Source organism: Myodes glareolus, chromosome 23 (assembly GCF_982192425.1).
Source record: "Myodes glareolus chromosome 23, mMyoGla1.1, whole genome shotgun sequence".
Classification (NCBI taxonomy): Eukaryota; Metazoa; Chordata; class Mammalia; order Rodentia; family Cricetidae; genus Myodes; species Myodes glareolus.
The window spans coordinates 55169871-55186212 of record NC_142048.1 but is presented as its reverse complement, the minus strand read 5'-3'; the positions used below and the strand labels follow the sequence as shown (position 1 = coordinate 55186212).

The 16342-nt window shown below is 49.8% G+C and overlaps 1 protein-coding gene across 3 annotated transcripts in view; it reads right to left on the bottom strand.

The window, feature by feature from the left end:
- Rasa3 (RAS p21 protein activator 3) overlaps positions 1-16342 on the bottom strand; it is a 106250-nt gene that overhangs the window by 33078 nt on the left and 56830 nt on the right. For all 3 annotated transcript variants that reach the window (XM_087901142.1, XM_087901141.1, XM_087901140.1), the window contains 2 exons: positions 9593-9696; positions 2295-2389 (listed from right to left, as the gene is read on the bottom strand). In XM_087901142.1, coding sequence (XP_087757268.1) covers positions 2295-2389; positions 9593-9696 — 199 coding nt within the window. The remainder of the gene's footprint in view (positions 1-2294; positions 2390-9592; positions 9697-16342) is intronic.

Here is a 16342-nt window from a genome sequence, read left to right as displayed (position 1 = left end):
ATGTTTGTGCACCATGTGTGTGCAGAGACTGAAGAAGCCAGAAGAGGGCGTTGGTTCTCCTAGAACTGGGGTTACGGATGGTTGTGAGCTGCCAAGTGGGCGCTGGGTCCTTGAGAAGAGCAGTCAGTACGTTTAATTGTTGATCCATCTTTCCAGCCCCTTTCATGTGTTCATGATCCAAGGTCCGAGACAAGAGGGCTGGAGTCAAGATCTGTTAGTAGGAGCATTAGCTCAGCTCCTGAGCTGTCCCTGGGTTGACAGATAAGTAAAATGTGGTCCAGCCACCCAGCCTTAGGAAGGCAGGGAATCCTGAGATACAATAACACTCATGGACCAGGACTTAACACTCAGTGAAATGAGATGGCCACAGAAAGAAACCCACTTCGGGGTTTTACTCATATGGGGCTAAGCAAACTCAGTGCCCCCATTGCCCTCCCTACTCCTGGCCCAGCAGAACAGTGGATTCTGGGCCTGGGAACTGGGTTGAATGGGTTGGAGAGAGTCCTGGAGACGGAGAGCGGCAGACACAAACACAAAGGCACACAATGACACCGAACTGGACTCAGAAATGGTGACGGTGGCAGGTTTCGTGAGATGTGTGCTTTATGACACTAAAAAAACTGATCAGGGCACGCATGCGTGCGTGTGTGTGTGTGTGTGTGTGTGTGTGTGTATGCTGGTGAGATCACACAAGATAAATGCACAGTCGTGTGACCTGTACCAGCCACCCCGGGAGGAGCCACAGGGTCCTCACAAACTGTATCCGGTCTTCAGATAAATATAACACGTGAACTTTCTGGCTATATCCCTGTGGACTCTAGTTTGTGGCTTCCTGTGAATCTGAAGCCATTTAAAAATTAAATACCTAATAAAAAATAAGAACTAGGAAATGTCACACTGAAACCTAACTCAGGGGAAACCAGGCCCAGAGAGGGATTTATGCAGCTCTGTGAAGGTGCTGAGCTGGCCTTGGTCTTGGGAATCTCATGGGGAGCAGGCCGGAAACTCCCAGCATGCACAGTGCCCTTTGGAGAAGCTTCCCAAGCCAGGGAGGGAAGGGGTGACCGCTGCCTTCAGAAAGGCTCAGTTACCCCACTAGAGCACCGTTATTGCTTTGAGCAGTGCTTGCTGCGTTATTTAGCTCACAGTGGGCTCCTGGGAGGCTGGGGCTAATGAACAGGGAAATCAGATGATCCCTCCATGGGCAGGACTTCCACAGGCCATTTGCAGCTTGGCCATGTGATTCCACTCAGCACCTCACTTGCTCTTGTACTGGTCTCACCAACAACCCTGTGGGTGACCTTTGACCTTGGCAAGGAACCCTTGCCCTGTGCATAGAGAATGCAGGGCTGAGGTGAAGAAACTTGGAGGACGTGGGGCACGCAGGCTAACCTAGCCTGTAGTCCTCAGACACAGGGGACATGGGACTCAGAGCTTCCCCGGTTAACTGCAAGTGAATTCTCTCTGCCGAATGACAGCCCAGGTCTTGACAATAGATCTGTTTCATGGATTTTCACATACTCATGACAAACAACGGCAACCATCACCATATCCCACAATGCACCCAGTACTGCAAGGCTTCAGGCAAGTCTCCTGGAACTGAGGCTTGCGAACTCTAGCCACCTAGTCGTGTGACTCCTGAACATGGGAGCTGAGTGCTGACTGGCCCAGGACTGGCTCAGCTCCCAGTCATGCCACGACTTCAGCTCCTGCAAAGTGGGGGATCGTGGGCAGCTGCTCTTCATCTAGGACCGGGGCTTACAACAGTCCCCCGGCCATGTTTGTGTCCTCAGTGAGCGACCCTGCTGCATCTCCTCTTACAGGAGGAGGAGGCAAGCTACCAAGTTTTGGGCTGCTCGTCAAGGGGCTTGCATGCCCGGCCTAATGACTAGGCCCCCACCATCTATCTCATTGTCCCTGGAAGTTGGGCGCTCAGTCCCAGATGGCAAGCTATGCAGGCAGGTCACGGGGGAGGCTACTGAGGTGTTGGGAACCTGGACGCTGGCTACTCTCCCGTGGCTCGGCTACTCTCACCCAGAATAGCAGCACAGAGCCCTACCCAAGTTTACTATATGCTCTCTGCCTTCTCTGCCACCTCCCTCCCCACCTTCTGCAGTTTTCAAGTTGCACCCATCTGCCTGACAAAGCGTGCCAATAACCAGAGCAATAAACACAACTCGCAAGCCCTGCGGAGCTTGATCAGAGGTGAAGACACAGTGTGTGTGCTCTCTCCCCCCTTCTCAGCCCCGAAGCCTACCGCTTACCTCACCACGAGCCACATTTGCAAGCCTCACCTGCACCTCTGAGTCAGCGTCCACGTGCTGCAGCTGGAACCACGTGTCCCTGTTGTGGTAGCTCTGCAAGTCTTCCTTCTGGATGGCCACTTTGCCTGGAACACAGAACGAGAGAAAGGCTGTGGAGGGAAAACCGTGGATGCCCAGGAGGGGGTCAAGGAGACTGGATCCCAACTCCTCAACAAGGTTAAGACTTGACTATTCCACACTTCAGAACACACTTTTATGCTGGCTTTGGCCAAGGCTGCAGACTTGTCTGTTCATGTAACAGCACTTCCCACAAGCTAACCGGCACAAGAGCCAGATTTTACAAATAAACACTTTCCCACCTTGCCCGTTCTCTAGCTGCTGGGGCGGGCAGGCTGTAAGAGAAAGGGGTCAAGCTTGTTTTCCACCATGAATAGCCTGTCAAGCACCCACCCAGCAGATGTGGCTGTCCTGGCCCCTTCCTGCACTGCCCCTTTCCATAAAATGTAGACAAGAGCAAATAACACTTTATAGATCTGTGATACTTTAGTAGGAATGTGTGTCTACTAAGGGAATCGGCAGAAATGGGTCACAAATGTCTAATCTTTAATTTATATACCACGTGACATACATGTATGTGGCATGTGGTCATACACATGTGCCTGAAGAACAGTTGCTGTGGGACAATGATCTGTGCCCTGTCACTTGTATTTTAAATAAACGCTGATTGGCCATTAGCCAGGCAGGAAGTAGAAACGGGGCAATGAGAATTCTGGGGAAGAGGGAAATTTCAGTCTGCAGTCCTCACCCAGAGTTAGAGGGAGCCAGACACAGAGCAAGCAAGATGTGACGGCCTCGCTGAAAAAGGTACCAAGCCATGTAGCTTAATACAGACAAGAATTATGAGCTAATATGAGTTATAAGAGTTAATAAGAAGCCTGAGCTACTAGGCCAACCAGTTTATGATTGATGTAGACCTCTGTGTGTTTATTTGGGACTGAATGACTGCAGGACTGGGCGGGACAGAAACCTCAGTCAACAGCGGTTGCCACAAGGACACAACTCGCCTGCAGGTTCTTCCTCTCCTCCCGCCACCTGCCAGGTATTCCTTTGATTTTTTTCATAACAGGGTCCTGAGGCCTCTGGCCCCTGAAGGCAGCTACTGTGTGGCTCTTGCAGACAAACCTTTGGCCACAGTTTGGAGGCGATGTCTTCTTTTTCTAGTCTCTTATGAATAAGCCCACATGAAACAAAGGTTTCATGAGATTGAGCTCACGTCCATGGAGAAGGGTAACGACATCCTTGGGCTCTGTGCTCCGCTAGGCTGGACCAAGGCTAACCTCTGAAGTCTGACACTCCAACAGCTACGGCGTCGTGACGCTATGCTTTCACGGGCTGACGCTGGCTTAAGGAGCGCCGATCCATGCAGAACCGCGTCTGAGTCCCGCATTTTTAGACACCACCACCAGCATTCATTCTCAGAAGTACTTCATTCACCTTTTACATACGCCGTCCAACACACAGAACAAGACTCAAGGCGTTCAGAAGGATGACACGACACAGGGGGCTCTCTCTTGGGGTCCGTCTCCCACGCGGGGTGCCTGTCAACCGCTTCCTGTTCTCCTAGCTGTGAGAAGGATTAGTTCTCCCCCAAAGCAGGCGGTGTGTCTGGCTCAGCTGCAGGAAGTCATCTCCTTCCCATTGTCTCTTTCATGTGTGACAGGCAAGGGCTTGGCAGATAGAAGTCCCACCCTTCTTGAGCCCTCCCAGCCCCAGAACCATCACTCCCCTCGGCCTCTTTACTTAGTGGTTTTCACTTTAAGCATTTTAAAATAAACAATGAGCCGAACACCTGGCACCCACGCGGCCGAGCTCATCTCTGTAGGTAGTGTGGCGATTTAGGAAGAAACAGTGAGTTCCATTCATGATACACCCCTGCTTGCGGCCCAAGCTTCAAAACCTGCAGAGCCAACCTGAAGCCCCTCACCAGGATGAAGCAGCTTGTGTGTGTTCTGGTAGATTTTCTCTCACCGTGGGTTTCTCCGGTGAGGCTATTTTGTGAGACGCACACGTGCGCTGCTACACGAGGCAAACATTTGCAGAACTGAGGTGACAGAGCTAGAATTTCAGCGATCATAGTTCGCGTTTTCTGGTATGCCTGGATGGTTTCTTCAGGCTTTGTCTGTTACTCTCTGCCTTAGGAGCATATGTTGAAAATGACCTCACCTTGTGCTTCTAGAACACACCCAACCAGGCCCCTCAGGCCCTCATAAGAAGAGAAACCTGTAACCTGGAGGCCGCCATTCCCCGTGGCCTGAAACCAAGAGGTCATTTGCTGGGGGTGGCGAGGGCTGACAGAAGTCTCACCATGTGTCTGAGGTTCTGACAACACCTCTAATGCCTCAGGAAATGCCCAAGAACCTAAGCCAGCAACTCTAGATCCCGAAGAGAGGAGCCTCACCCCCAAGACCTCAGAGAGAAACCAAAACAATAAACAAAAAAAAACCCTTCAAGCATCAAATCCTAAAAGGCCTGAGAAAGCACCCCAGACCTCAGAGCGATTTCAGATCCTCAGAAGCCCTACAGCACCCCTGAGAGATCCCCAAATCCTCAAGAGGGCACCCCTCTAGTGCAGGGACTAAAGCCTGGCAGTGGTCAATCAAGACCTGTTGGCAAGAACTGGCATCTAGGGAGTCAGCACTCTACAATTAGAAGGGCAAGCTCCCCTTATTACCTGGACTTAGGGCCTAGAGCCCTGTGCCAGGCGGAAGCCATGAGTCAGGAAGGAATTAGTTTAAATGTGAGGAGGGCAGTCACCACACAACCAAGGTATAGTTTCCCCAGGAAACAAACACAGATCCAACCTGGTCAATGGTGCTTTCGTGCCCGACCTTCCCAGGCTGAGCAGCATGGTCCAGGGAAGCCCGGAGCAGACATGGATTACAAACTACAGGCAAGCACCTAGCACAAGAGCCCAGGCCCAACACTCTCAATACTCTCAATACAGCAAAAGACATGGCCGGCTGTGAGAATGGCTAAACCCCATAACTAAATACTGACATATTTAAGATGGCAGATGGCTCCACGGTGAGTTGCTTGCTTGACAGGGAGTTTTCACACACCGTGCCTGCCCACCTACAGGAAAACCACCTGCCTTACTTTCTCCCTTATAAAACACCTGGGTTAACAAATTTCACACATTCTTGGAAGCCATGGCCCAATTTTTCCTTGGCATGTTTGGGATGCACACGGTTTGTTGGGGCTGAGGAACATTCACGGTCTGGCCTCTCGCCAGCCGACGCCGAAATGCTGGGACACTCTGCTGGCTGTGGCTGATCTGGGGTTGTGTTCCTTACTAACGGAAGTCACGGCTAGCTCCAGCATATGAAACAAGCAAAGAAGAGCCCTCTGGCTACCCTGCCACACTCTTCCACTGGCTCCCATTAGTCCTACCAAAAGGTCTAACAGTAAGGGATATGGCACAGTTGGTAGACCGATTGCCAAACATACATGAAGCCCTCGATTCCATCTCCAGTATTTGGCAAACCATGCACAGCCATGCGTATTAATCCCAGTGCTCAGGAGGCGGGGACAGAGGACCAGAAGTTCAAGTTCATCAGCTACAGAGCAAGTCTGAGGATGTGCTAAATGAGGCCTTGTTTAGGAAGAAGAAGAAGAGGAGGAAGAGGGGGACAAGGAGAAGGAAGAAGACAACGAAGCAGCAACAAAACCCTCAGGCACACAAATGAGCTACACAGAGAGCATGCTGGGAGCTCAGGGTTCCTAGGGGCCATGGCTGAACTGGCCTACGCAGCAGAGGAAGGTAGGTGGGAAGCCTACAGCAGAGACCAGAAAACACTACACAGACACACGGAGCATGTGTAGGAGGAGGGAGGGGGAGTGGGAGGAGGGATGAAGAACACAGTACTCATGAGGAGTGCCCAGGAAGGGGAGGTGGAGCCTGGAAACACACACAGCTCGCAAGAACAAGGTCCAAACAGTCTGAAAACTGGGGCCCTATCACGTGTCCCCAACAGTTTACATCTATTTTCTGTTTCTAACAATGCGATGCAATGCTACTGAGGAAAAACCGAGACTCTCCAGCTGATGTTGAAAGTGGAAATGTGGCCCAGCGGTCACCTCTGCTCCTCACCCCACAGCAGCTTAGCCAACTGTGGCAGTCCTGGGCATGCCTAATAGCAGCCAACCAGTGGCTCACACCCAGAAGCCAATTTACACTTGTCACCAGGCAGACACATAAACTTGGAGAATCACAGCCCCTTCACAGAGACTGATGGGGACTCGGGTCCTTTTGTGTCATGGAGAACCACGGCCCCTTCAGAGAGACTGATGGGGACTTGGGTCCTTTTGTGTCATGCCCTTCACACGGACTTCTGTCAAGGTTTGAGACACAAGATGAACACAGATCTGGGCTATTTCAGATCCTAGCACATGCAACCAGCTTCGCTCAATTTCTTTACTTCATGTCATATCCATGGATAATATTAGTTGGACATAAAAAAAATCAGGTTTCCAAACTCTGTCACTCTAACATGTACAAGAAACCAGTCCCTGGCAGGGCTGGCATGTAGGGTACTGTGGTCCTAGCGTGATTCTCAATGGGTGCCATCCAGTAAGCACAGTGCAGCCTGTCTGAAAAATTGGCAGATCATTGTGCTTCCCCACCCCTGACAGAAGGTCCAGGAGTTCACAAACACCAAGCGGACACTAAGACATCCCATTCAGAGAAAATTAAGAGACACATGATAGGGAATGAGAGGTGCACACAGGAGTTACCACAGCACGGACGAGAAAAAGACTGGAAGGGAAAAATCCTGGAGGACCAGTGCCATCTAGGACCCCAAGCACCAGATTCACCAACCTGGCTGATAATGAGCACCCAACAGACGCCTGCAAAACGACCAGACTAATGAACAACACGAGTGTACAAAACAACTAAGTGTGCAATGCTGGAAAAGTACAATAGCTACGACCAACTTCTCGATTTCCCACTTTCAAGTTAAAGCTATATGTAACTGTCTACACACGCACACATTATTGTGTCCACATGTATGCATTCCTCCAGTACACTGACCAAGGCCAAGCGTGCACCTAAGGCATGACTACAATAAACAAATCCCTGTCCACAGACGTCATACAGACGATGAAATACAGACAGACACACAGGCGAGACGCCCTGATGGCAGGCGTGGAGGAGCCGTGGGAACAGCGGGGCAGGGATGGGACGAGGGCTGAGTCATCACATAAGATACGGGCTGAAGAGCAGTGAGAATAGAAAGAGTGTGCGGGGAGGTGTGAGGCGTGAGAGTGAGCAGAGCAAGGTTGGGTACGCAGAGCATGCCAAGGGCTGGTGTGAGGGACAAAGTGAGGGAGATGTAAGAAGTGAGCATCAAGTAGGTGTGAGGGAGCGCGGGGTCAGGTGTGAGGAAAGAGACGAGGTGATGCATATGGTCGGTGTGAGGAACACGTGTGGAGGTATGAGGACATAAAGGTTGAGTGTGCGGTCAGAGTCAATGGTGAGACGGGTGTGGAAGGCGGGGAGCTACGTGGATATAGATGAGGTAAGATGAGGTCACTTCGGGGTGACGTCTGGTGTGACGAGAAAGCAATAAGAACAAAGTGAAGTAGGGTGTGGGGGCCAAAGAGGTCTGTGTGAGAGTCACATGAGGGGCAAGATTAAGCAGATGAGAAAAACGAGTAAGAGGGTATGTGCTGGTTTAAACGAGAATAGGCCCCATAGGTATATATATGTGAATGCTTGGTCCCCAGTCAGTGGAAATGCTTGGGAAGGATTAGGAGGTGTGGCCTTGTTGGAGGAGGCTTGTCACTGGGAGGAGGCATGTCACTGGGAGGAGGGATTTGAGGTTCCGAAAGCTCAGTCCAGGCCTGGTCTCAGTCATCACCCTGCCCCACCACACCACACCTGCCACCATGCTCCCGACCATGGTGATAATGAAACAACCCTCTGGAACTATGACCAAGTCCCCAGTTAAATGGATCCTTTCATAAAACTTGCCTTGGCCGTGGTGTTTCCTCACAGCAAGAGAAGAGTGACTAAGAAGGGGTGTGAAGAGCAGAGAGTGTAAGGCTGAGCATGAGAAGTCTATGCGGTCAGTTGTGAGGGCTGAGGTAGGACGGGCTGAAGGATGAGGCAAAATGGGGTTGGGGTGTGGAGCAAGATAAGGGGGGGCTTGCAGGGAGAGGTCAGGAGGGGCATAAGGGGTGAGGACAGATGGAAGGCAAGGGTCAGGTGGCGGTGTGGGGTAAAGTGGGTCCAGTCAGAAATTTAAGGAGGCATGGCTGTGACGGTTGAAGGGTGGAGTCTGTCGGGGGAGAAGTGAGCGTGAAGATGGAAAGAAGTGTGAGGTCAGGTGGGGGAATGAAGTAAGGGTCTGATCCTCTTCCAGGCCACGCCCCCATTTTGTTGCTAGGAATCCACAGGGTCTCTAGCGGAGAGGTTCAGGGCTTGCATCTGACCACGCTCAGATCGGTGTCCTCTTGGCTTCCACAGTATTCTCCTCTGCATTCCTGTGACTTATCATCTCACCTACTATGGGACCTCAGTCAATCCAGAGGGGACCACTTCCTACCTTGAACAATGTAGTTCAGGCAGGCACAGCATCACCTGTCCACTCATGTGGGTGAACTCCAGCACTACCCTAGCACGGGTCTCCTGTTTAGGAGAATCAAGGGAGTACCAGAATAGAAACCAGCCCTTGCCTGGCCCATCACCTGGACTCCTCACATGACTATGGTCTGGAAGGGCATCAGGATTGCTGCCTTCTTGAAGCCACGGGGAAACTGAGGCTCGGAGACATAGGGGTTAACGTGGACTTCACACATGTCTGACTGGCCCCGAACCCTCTCCTTGGCCTTTGCATATTCCCACCACTGTGCTGGAGTTAGGGATGAGAGAAGCCTAGACCAGAGAAGGCTTACAATCAAACTTCCCTATGGCACCTGGGAAGGAGCTCTTGATCTGTCTAGGGACATTTTGGGACACGCTACATGCTAACCTTAAGAAGGCCCTTGTCAGTGCGTTCCAGTGACAAGCTCTTCTGCACACTGCCAGGCCAAAAGACAGGATGGTGCAAGAGGCCAGGCCACAAAGGCAAGCCTCCAAGCTACTCCCATCAGGAGTGACTCAGTGCCACACGGCCTGTTCAGGAAGGCTTCGGATTAAACGCTAATCTCCTCCCAGTCCTAAGGGCAGCAGGTGCTTAGGAGAGGCCTGCATTTCCACCAGGATGAGATCCTGTTTGTCAAAGCAAGAGAACACCCATGTAAGTACCTACCATTTAAGTACCTACCTATGATGGAATCCCTTCGGAAAACATCTCTGTCAAAAATGTAAAAGGACAGGTGACGGAAACTCCGAGGGATTTCACAGTAAAAGTCTTCTCCATAAAAGGGGCTAGACAGACAGACAAAATGCACACGGTTAGAATATGTGTGAATGAGTCCTCGCACTGGCTGACATGTCCGGGGAATGGGCTTGACAAAAAACCGAGAGCTCAATGGCGGGGGGAGGGGGGCTATCTCCAGCGCATTGATTCATATGCCACAGCAACCTCAAGACTGTTAGACCTGACGGTAACGGGGAGGAGGGTGGCCAAGTTCGTGGAGGCATCAAAAGGAACACACACCCTGATGTTTCAGACATGCTCCCTCCCCACAGAGACCCGCCTGCCCTTGAGTCCTGCAAGGAGGGGAGCCAGTCCCGCGGCAGACTCCCACTGTTCCCGTGGCTCATCAGCCCCCTCGTGAGTCACCCCACAGCTGCGGCGGCCCTACAAATGGAAAGTTAAAATAAACCGACGTTCTAATTAAAGGGGCAGAAAGCCAGAGGGCTTTGTCACTAAACAAACTTCCCATTGTTCTGGGCTAGGAAAAACCGGCTCATGACACGAGGAGGATACCACCGGGCCTGACGAACTGTGAAGGAAACCCAGTGACCTCAGTGCAGACATGGGGCCTAACGTGAAATCAGATGTGATTCCAATTCCATGCATGGTCATGGCTGAGGTCCGAAACAGGAATGGTGACTGTTCAAGGCGGAACCAAGGCGTGTGTCACAATCGGGGACGGCAGCAGGACAGCACACGAGGGAAGGGCCGTCACCATGCATGTGCAAAGACCGGCTCACCACCACATGCAGGATGAACTTGAAACAGATCACACACAAACCTAGTGGCTAAAACTACGGACTTCTCAGGAGTCCATGGGAACAAAGCTGGGCTTGACCTGGAGTTAGGTAGAGATTTCTTAGATATGATATCATAAGTATGATTGCTTAAAGAAATAGTTAAGTTAGGCTAGCAGAACATAAAGCATTAATTTAAGATGTTTATGCCGGGCACTAGACAGATGGCTCTGTGCTTAAAAGCACTTGCTGTTCTCCCAGACAGAGGATGTGAGTCTGGTTCTCAGTATCCACAGTGAGCAGCTCACAACAGCCTATAATTCCGGCTCCAGAGGATTCAACACCCCTTTCTGGGGTCTCTGGGTACCTGCATACACGTGTTATACATACACAGACACAAAGACGCGTGTGTGTGCACATGCACACACACAGACACACACAAATAAAAAATAATGGTAAGTCTTTATTCTTTAAAATATATAAAGCATAAAACCTTAAGCTTTAAAAGATATAATTAAGAGTGTAGGAATAAGAGACGAGGGAAGAAGATATAACTCAACTATCTGACAAAGGGTTCGTAACCACGGTAAGTACACATAGCATCACACTTAAGCCAAAGGGCCAAGAAGCATATGAAAAACATCAAATATCACTAGATTGTTTGAACACTTGATTCCCGGTTGGCAATGCTACCATGGAAGGTTGTTTTGGGACCTTTGGGGCTATTGCCCAGATAGCAAGAGTGGGTTCCTGAGGGCAGGTGTCTACTTCCGGTCACCGTCTGAGCTCTCTGATTTTTTGATCTGCCAGGTGCCGAATGGCAGCTGTTCCCACCAGATATCTTATCACAGCAATGAGAAAAGGAACCATTCATTGACCTTGAAGAAAGAGAAATTAAACCAGGACACAGGTGAGCCTTCCACCCTGGCCTCTGGGTGGGACAGCAATACTTAGTGTTCCACCCGGGGGTCAGAGAAGGAGCTCGGACACCTTGCTTCTCAGGCCCAGGTCTGTAGACAGACAGCTCCATCTGTGTGTGATATATCATTTAGTATAATTTGTCAGAGACGGGATTAAGTTTAGTTAAGAAACTACCTCTTCGCAATGAAAACAAACTCCTCGAGGGGAAATCTAAGATGCAGATGTTGTTGCTTTGTGCATTTTGGGTACAGAGAAGGTACAACCTAAAGGCAAGAAATATCATCTTACCTTCCACAGAAGCAGGATGCCCAAGACTTCCACCCAGAATTCTTTAGGTTAATGATGCTTAAGAGAATTGCACTTAGCCCCTATCTTCAGCCTTTGTTTCTTCTGTGCGTGTGCCAGACACAGATTCAACAAGAGAGCAAGGCCTTGTGTAAAGCTCCATCCCCAGCCTGGGGCACTGATCTCTCAGCTCTACTATGCTCTCTGTAATTTAAAACCTTAAAAACAGTGCGTTTTCTACGTGATAATTCTCGAAACGCTCGGAGACGGAACCTCCATGTCAGATGTCCAAGTGTGTGGACGGGTGTGTAAGTGTAAATAATCCTGTGTGTGTACCTCTGAGGGTGGTATTTGTACACATGCCCATAGGCGCAGCTGTGAGTGTGCATGCTACACTGGTGAGCACATGTGCTTGTGGACACACATACGTACAGATGTGTATGGGAACCTATAAATACGTGTATATGTGCAACTTCATGTACGTGTCTATGTACTCTGGATGCAGCTGTGCATGCCCCATATGCATACTTCAGCCCATAAAGTGCATTGTGAGCCACAGGCATGTGCAAAAACACAACCGATGCATATCACGGTACATTGCCTTTGCAGTGTGGAATGAAACCTGTTCACCTCCCCATGAAGCCACAGATGCTGAAAACTAATGAGACTTTACAAACAAGACCCCTCTTTATTCCTATTCATGAACGTTCCAAGAAGATATGTCATGGTGGAAACAGCCCATGCTCCACAGGCTTTGGTCCAATAACAAGAAAAGCGATCATCAATCCTCAACCTCAAAGAAGGGAGCACAGAACAAGCCCAGACAGGCGCTGTGTCATCCTCTAAGAAACCTCAACAGCCACAAGAACTACTAAATGGCTCTATTTAGCAGCAATCATAAAACATTTGGGTTTCTTTTTTCAGTATGAAATAGTTCCTCCACATATACCTGTGTCAACACTCAGGGGTATGAAACTGAAGGGATTATTTGGGTTAAGACACTGGATATCCAACCTCAAAATCATCTGACATTTCTGTTCTCTCTGGGTGGCCCCTAGGGAGGACCTCTGGGAACCAGGCTCCAGTGACAGGCCTTCAGCGGCGCAATCCTTGGTCACAGCAATTCTTGCCACATCTAGGGTCCCACTGTAACCCACCTCCGGAGAGGTCCAGGTGATATGTCACTTAGCTTTATGTTATGGTATGTCCCTACAATAGTAAATACCTGAGATGACCAATATACAAAGAAAAAGCAATTATTTGGGCTCAGAGTTCTGCAGATTCCAGTCCATGACTGTTTGGCTGGTCATCCTGGGGCTATGTGGGACACATCATGGCTGACTGTCTTGGGTGTATGTTAGACACATCATGGCAGGAGCATGTGACAGAGCCAAAGTTTACTTCACATCAGGACAGCAAAGGGGAAAAAAAGAAGGGGCTGGGGTCTTACTGTCATACTGGGTATGCCTCCCATGAGCTAAGGACATCCCAGCGGTTCCAATACAGCAGACAAGAGGCCCTTTGTCTCATCTTTCTGCAATTTTTTTCTAGTAGTTTCAACCACCGTAAATGTGTTTTCTTCTCTTATTTCATGTTTCTTTGTTTTGTTTTGTTTGAGTTTGTGTGGGATTTTGTTTATTTGTTTGTTTTGAGACAGTGTCTCACCATATAGCCTAGGCTGTCCTAGGGTTCACTACATAGCCCAGGCTAGACTTAAACTCACAGTAATCCTTCTGCCTCAGTTTTCTGAGTGTTAGGATTATAGGTGTGCGCTACCATGCTTGACATTCTCTTATTCCATAGAACTTTTTAATTTAGATTTTACTAGTTAATTTACCTGTGGGTCACCTCAAAAACTTTGGAAATTAAGGTGGGACACTGGCAGATAAGGGAATGATTTTATTAACTGAGGAGCTATTGTGTACAGGTTAAATTTTTATGAACTGGTCTGAGCTGGTAAATGGGGGGGAGGGGGAGGGGAAGAGAGGGAGAAAGAGAGAGGGAGGGAGGGAGGGGAGGTGGAGCAAAGGCAATGTCATATCCGAGGAGCATGGTGTCCTCAGAGGATGAGGCGGTCTTTCGGCTGAGTGTGGACGGAGGGAGATGGCCCATGGAGCTTCGAGGTTGGGCCACTGTGAGGGGAAGAGGCCAAGGTGGCCGGCCTGACATAGAAGGTGACAGAGATGCTGTTTCTTTTCCTGGGAAGCAAGGGTTTCATAGCAAGGCAGATCCACATCCCTGAATATACTTCACTCTGCTTCCTTTTTTTAAAGACAGCTTGGGTGGTTTTTTTTTCTTTAACATTCATTTATTGTATGTATATGCGTGTCCATGTCCCATGGAAAGCGTGTGGAGATCTGTGGACAACTCAGAATCAGGCTTCTCCTTCTACCATGTGGGTTCCAGGACTCAAACTTTAGGTCAGCAGGCTTGGTGGTCTGCACCTTTACCCCTCCCCTACCCAAAATTCATTTGGGTTTTTAGACTCCTGATTTCATTGTGAACTATAAAAAGGTAAACCAAAACCCATAAATCCTCCCACTTTCTGATACCCTGGCCGGCAGTTGTGGTCTCAGCCTGAGGAGACCAAGCATGACTAGCTTCCTTAGGCATGGAGGGACCCCGATCTGTGGCCACGAGCCCCTTCAAACCACAAGCAAATGCTGTAGGGACGTGAGTTACTCAAGTCCAAATGAAGGCAGGAAGTGGGGTCAGCTAGGCAAGTCTCATGGGGCCATTCCCTGCAGTATGCATGACCTAGAGCAGAAATTGGAGCCCACAGAGTTCCAGCTCATGCCTGGCCACTGGAGCAGGGTGATGGATGAGGCAGACAAGACTCCAGGGCAGGTGGGTCAGCTCTTAGAAACAAGGTGTCCACAATGATATCTAGTCACAGAGCTGCTCTGAGCATTGCTGAGAGCATCCAGGCCCTTGGCCAAGTTTAACTATGAGCACGGTTACAAACCGGCCTCACTATTCACATGCCGACTGGGAAATATAAGAGAGGGGGTGTCGTTAACTTCCCAGCTCATTCAGACTCCTGCCTGGCAATCTATTCACGGACTGGACTCATGGCCACCCTCCTGGGCAACAATCCACGTGAGCTTCTCAACAACTCTGGGTTGCACATCCCTGGAACTCTGCACACTGGAGTCCTGTTCCTCTGAGGAGGTACAAGAGGGAGGGAATGTAGGCTAACTCTTGTGTTGAGAAGCGGGGCCTTTTGGAAGTGATCAGGAGGAGATAAAGTGAGCTGGGCCTGGTAACTTCTCCTTGTAATCCCTGCTGTTTGGGAGGCTAAAGGATTATCGATGCCAGGTCAGCCCAGGCTATGCAGCAAGGCATTGTCAAAAGGCTGGAAGGTAGGGAGGAAGGAATGAACAGATTTAAGGCCAGGACTGTGCTCTGGCTAGAGAAACAGACCACACACATACATCATGGACCCCGCCTGTGCCATCACGCTGCTTCTGCTGCCTGGGGACCCTACCAGCAAGATAAACGCCATGCAGATTTAACCAACTGAACATCTTCCCTTTAGTACACCCAAGTATTTCAGATAGTCTGTGAAAACAACTAGCCCCGTGCTGTTACTTAAGTCTAAAGTGATTTCAATTATTGCATTTGGAATTCAGCTCCTGGTCGCTCAATAGCCGCGTGTGGGTTGGGGCCACCAGACCCAAACAGAGCGTGCAGAGGTAATGGGCCACACAGAGAGGAGCCCAGTGCCTTGTCCCTTTGGGCCAGCACCTGAGAAAAATCTCAGGCTGATATGTGGGGCAGGAAATGGGAGCTCACTTGGACTTTCAGTGGGATGAACTTTGCTGGAGACATGGTGCCACACCGCAGTCCCGTCTCTGCTCCAGAAACAGAGGAGGCAGAATGAGTGGACACCAACCTACCGACTATAAATCCCCCAGCAAATTGCTTGTCCCAGAGAGTGGCCCTAGATCCTCGGGGTTCGCTGAAGGTGGGTGTGAGATTGGCAGCAGCACTCTCCGTAGCCAGTGTGGGCTGTCACTGGGAGAGACACAGTAGCCTCTGCATGTGGCACTTCACGGCCACCAGGCACAGGGGAGATGCCAGCCGTACCTGCTCTAGCTGAGAGGTAAGTCACAGCGGGGTAGCATGGACTCGAGGCTGGATGACAGGGACTATAGCGAACTTGGACCAGGTGCCAGCCTCATGTCTCACAGGTCTACAGATCTTCTCTTCAAAGTCAGCAGGTATCCAGGAAAGCGTTACCTCTGTGACAAATCCACAATACAGTTCACATGCAAATTTGGAGAACTGCCCATATTTCCTTCCTTCTTCTATATTCCCAGTTTGTGGACTTCTGGAAACAGGAAACATCCATGGGAAAGAATCCTACCTTTCATTTTAACTAATATTAATGAATAGCTTTTTTTAAAAAAAAAATGAGAAATAAAATTAAAATACAGATAAAATTTAAAAGGAATGAAAATCTATGATGGCTACATCGTTAAAAAAGCATTTATTTTTAAGGCCTCGTCTATTGTGATAGTGCATGCCTTTAATCCTACTACTCAGGAGGCAGAGACAGGAGAATCTCCGTGAGTTTGAGGCCAGTCTGTTCTATATAGAGAATTCCAGGTCAATCAGGGCAACACGGTAAGCCCCTGTTTCAAAAACAAACATACAAACAAACAAAAATAGCACACTAACCCAGCAGTGTTGGCACACACTTGTCAGC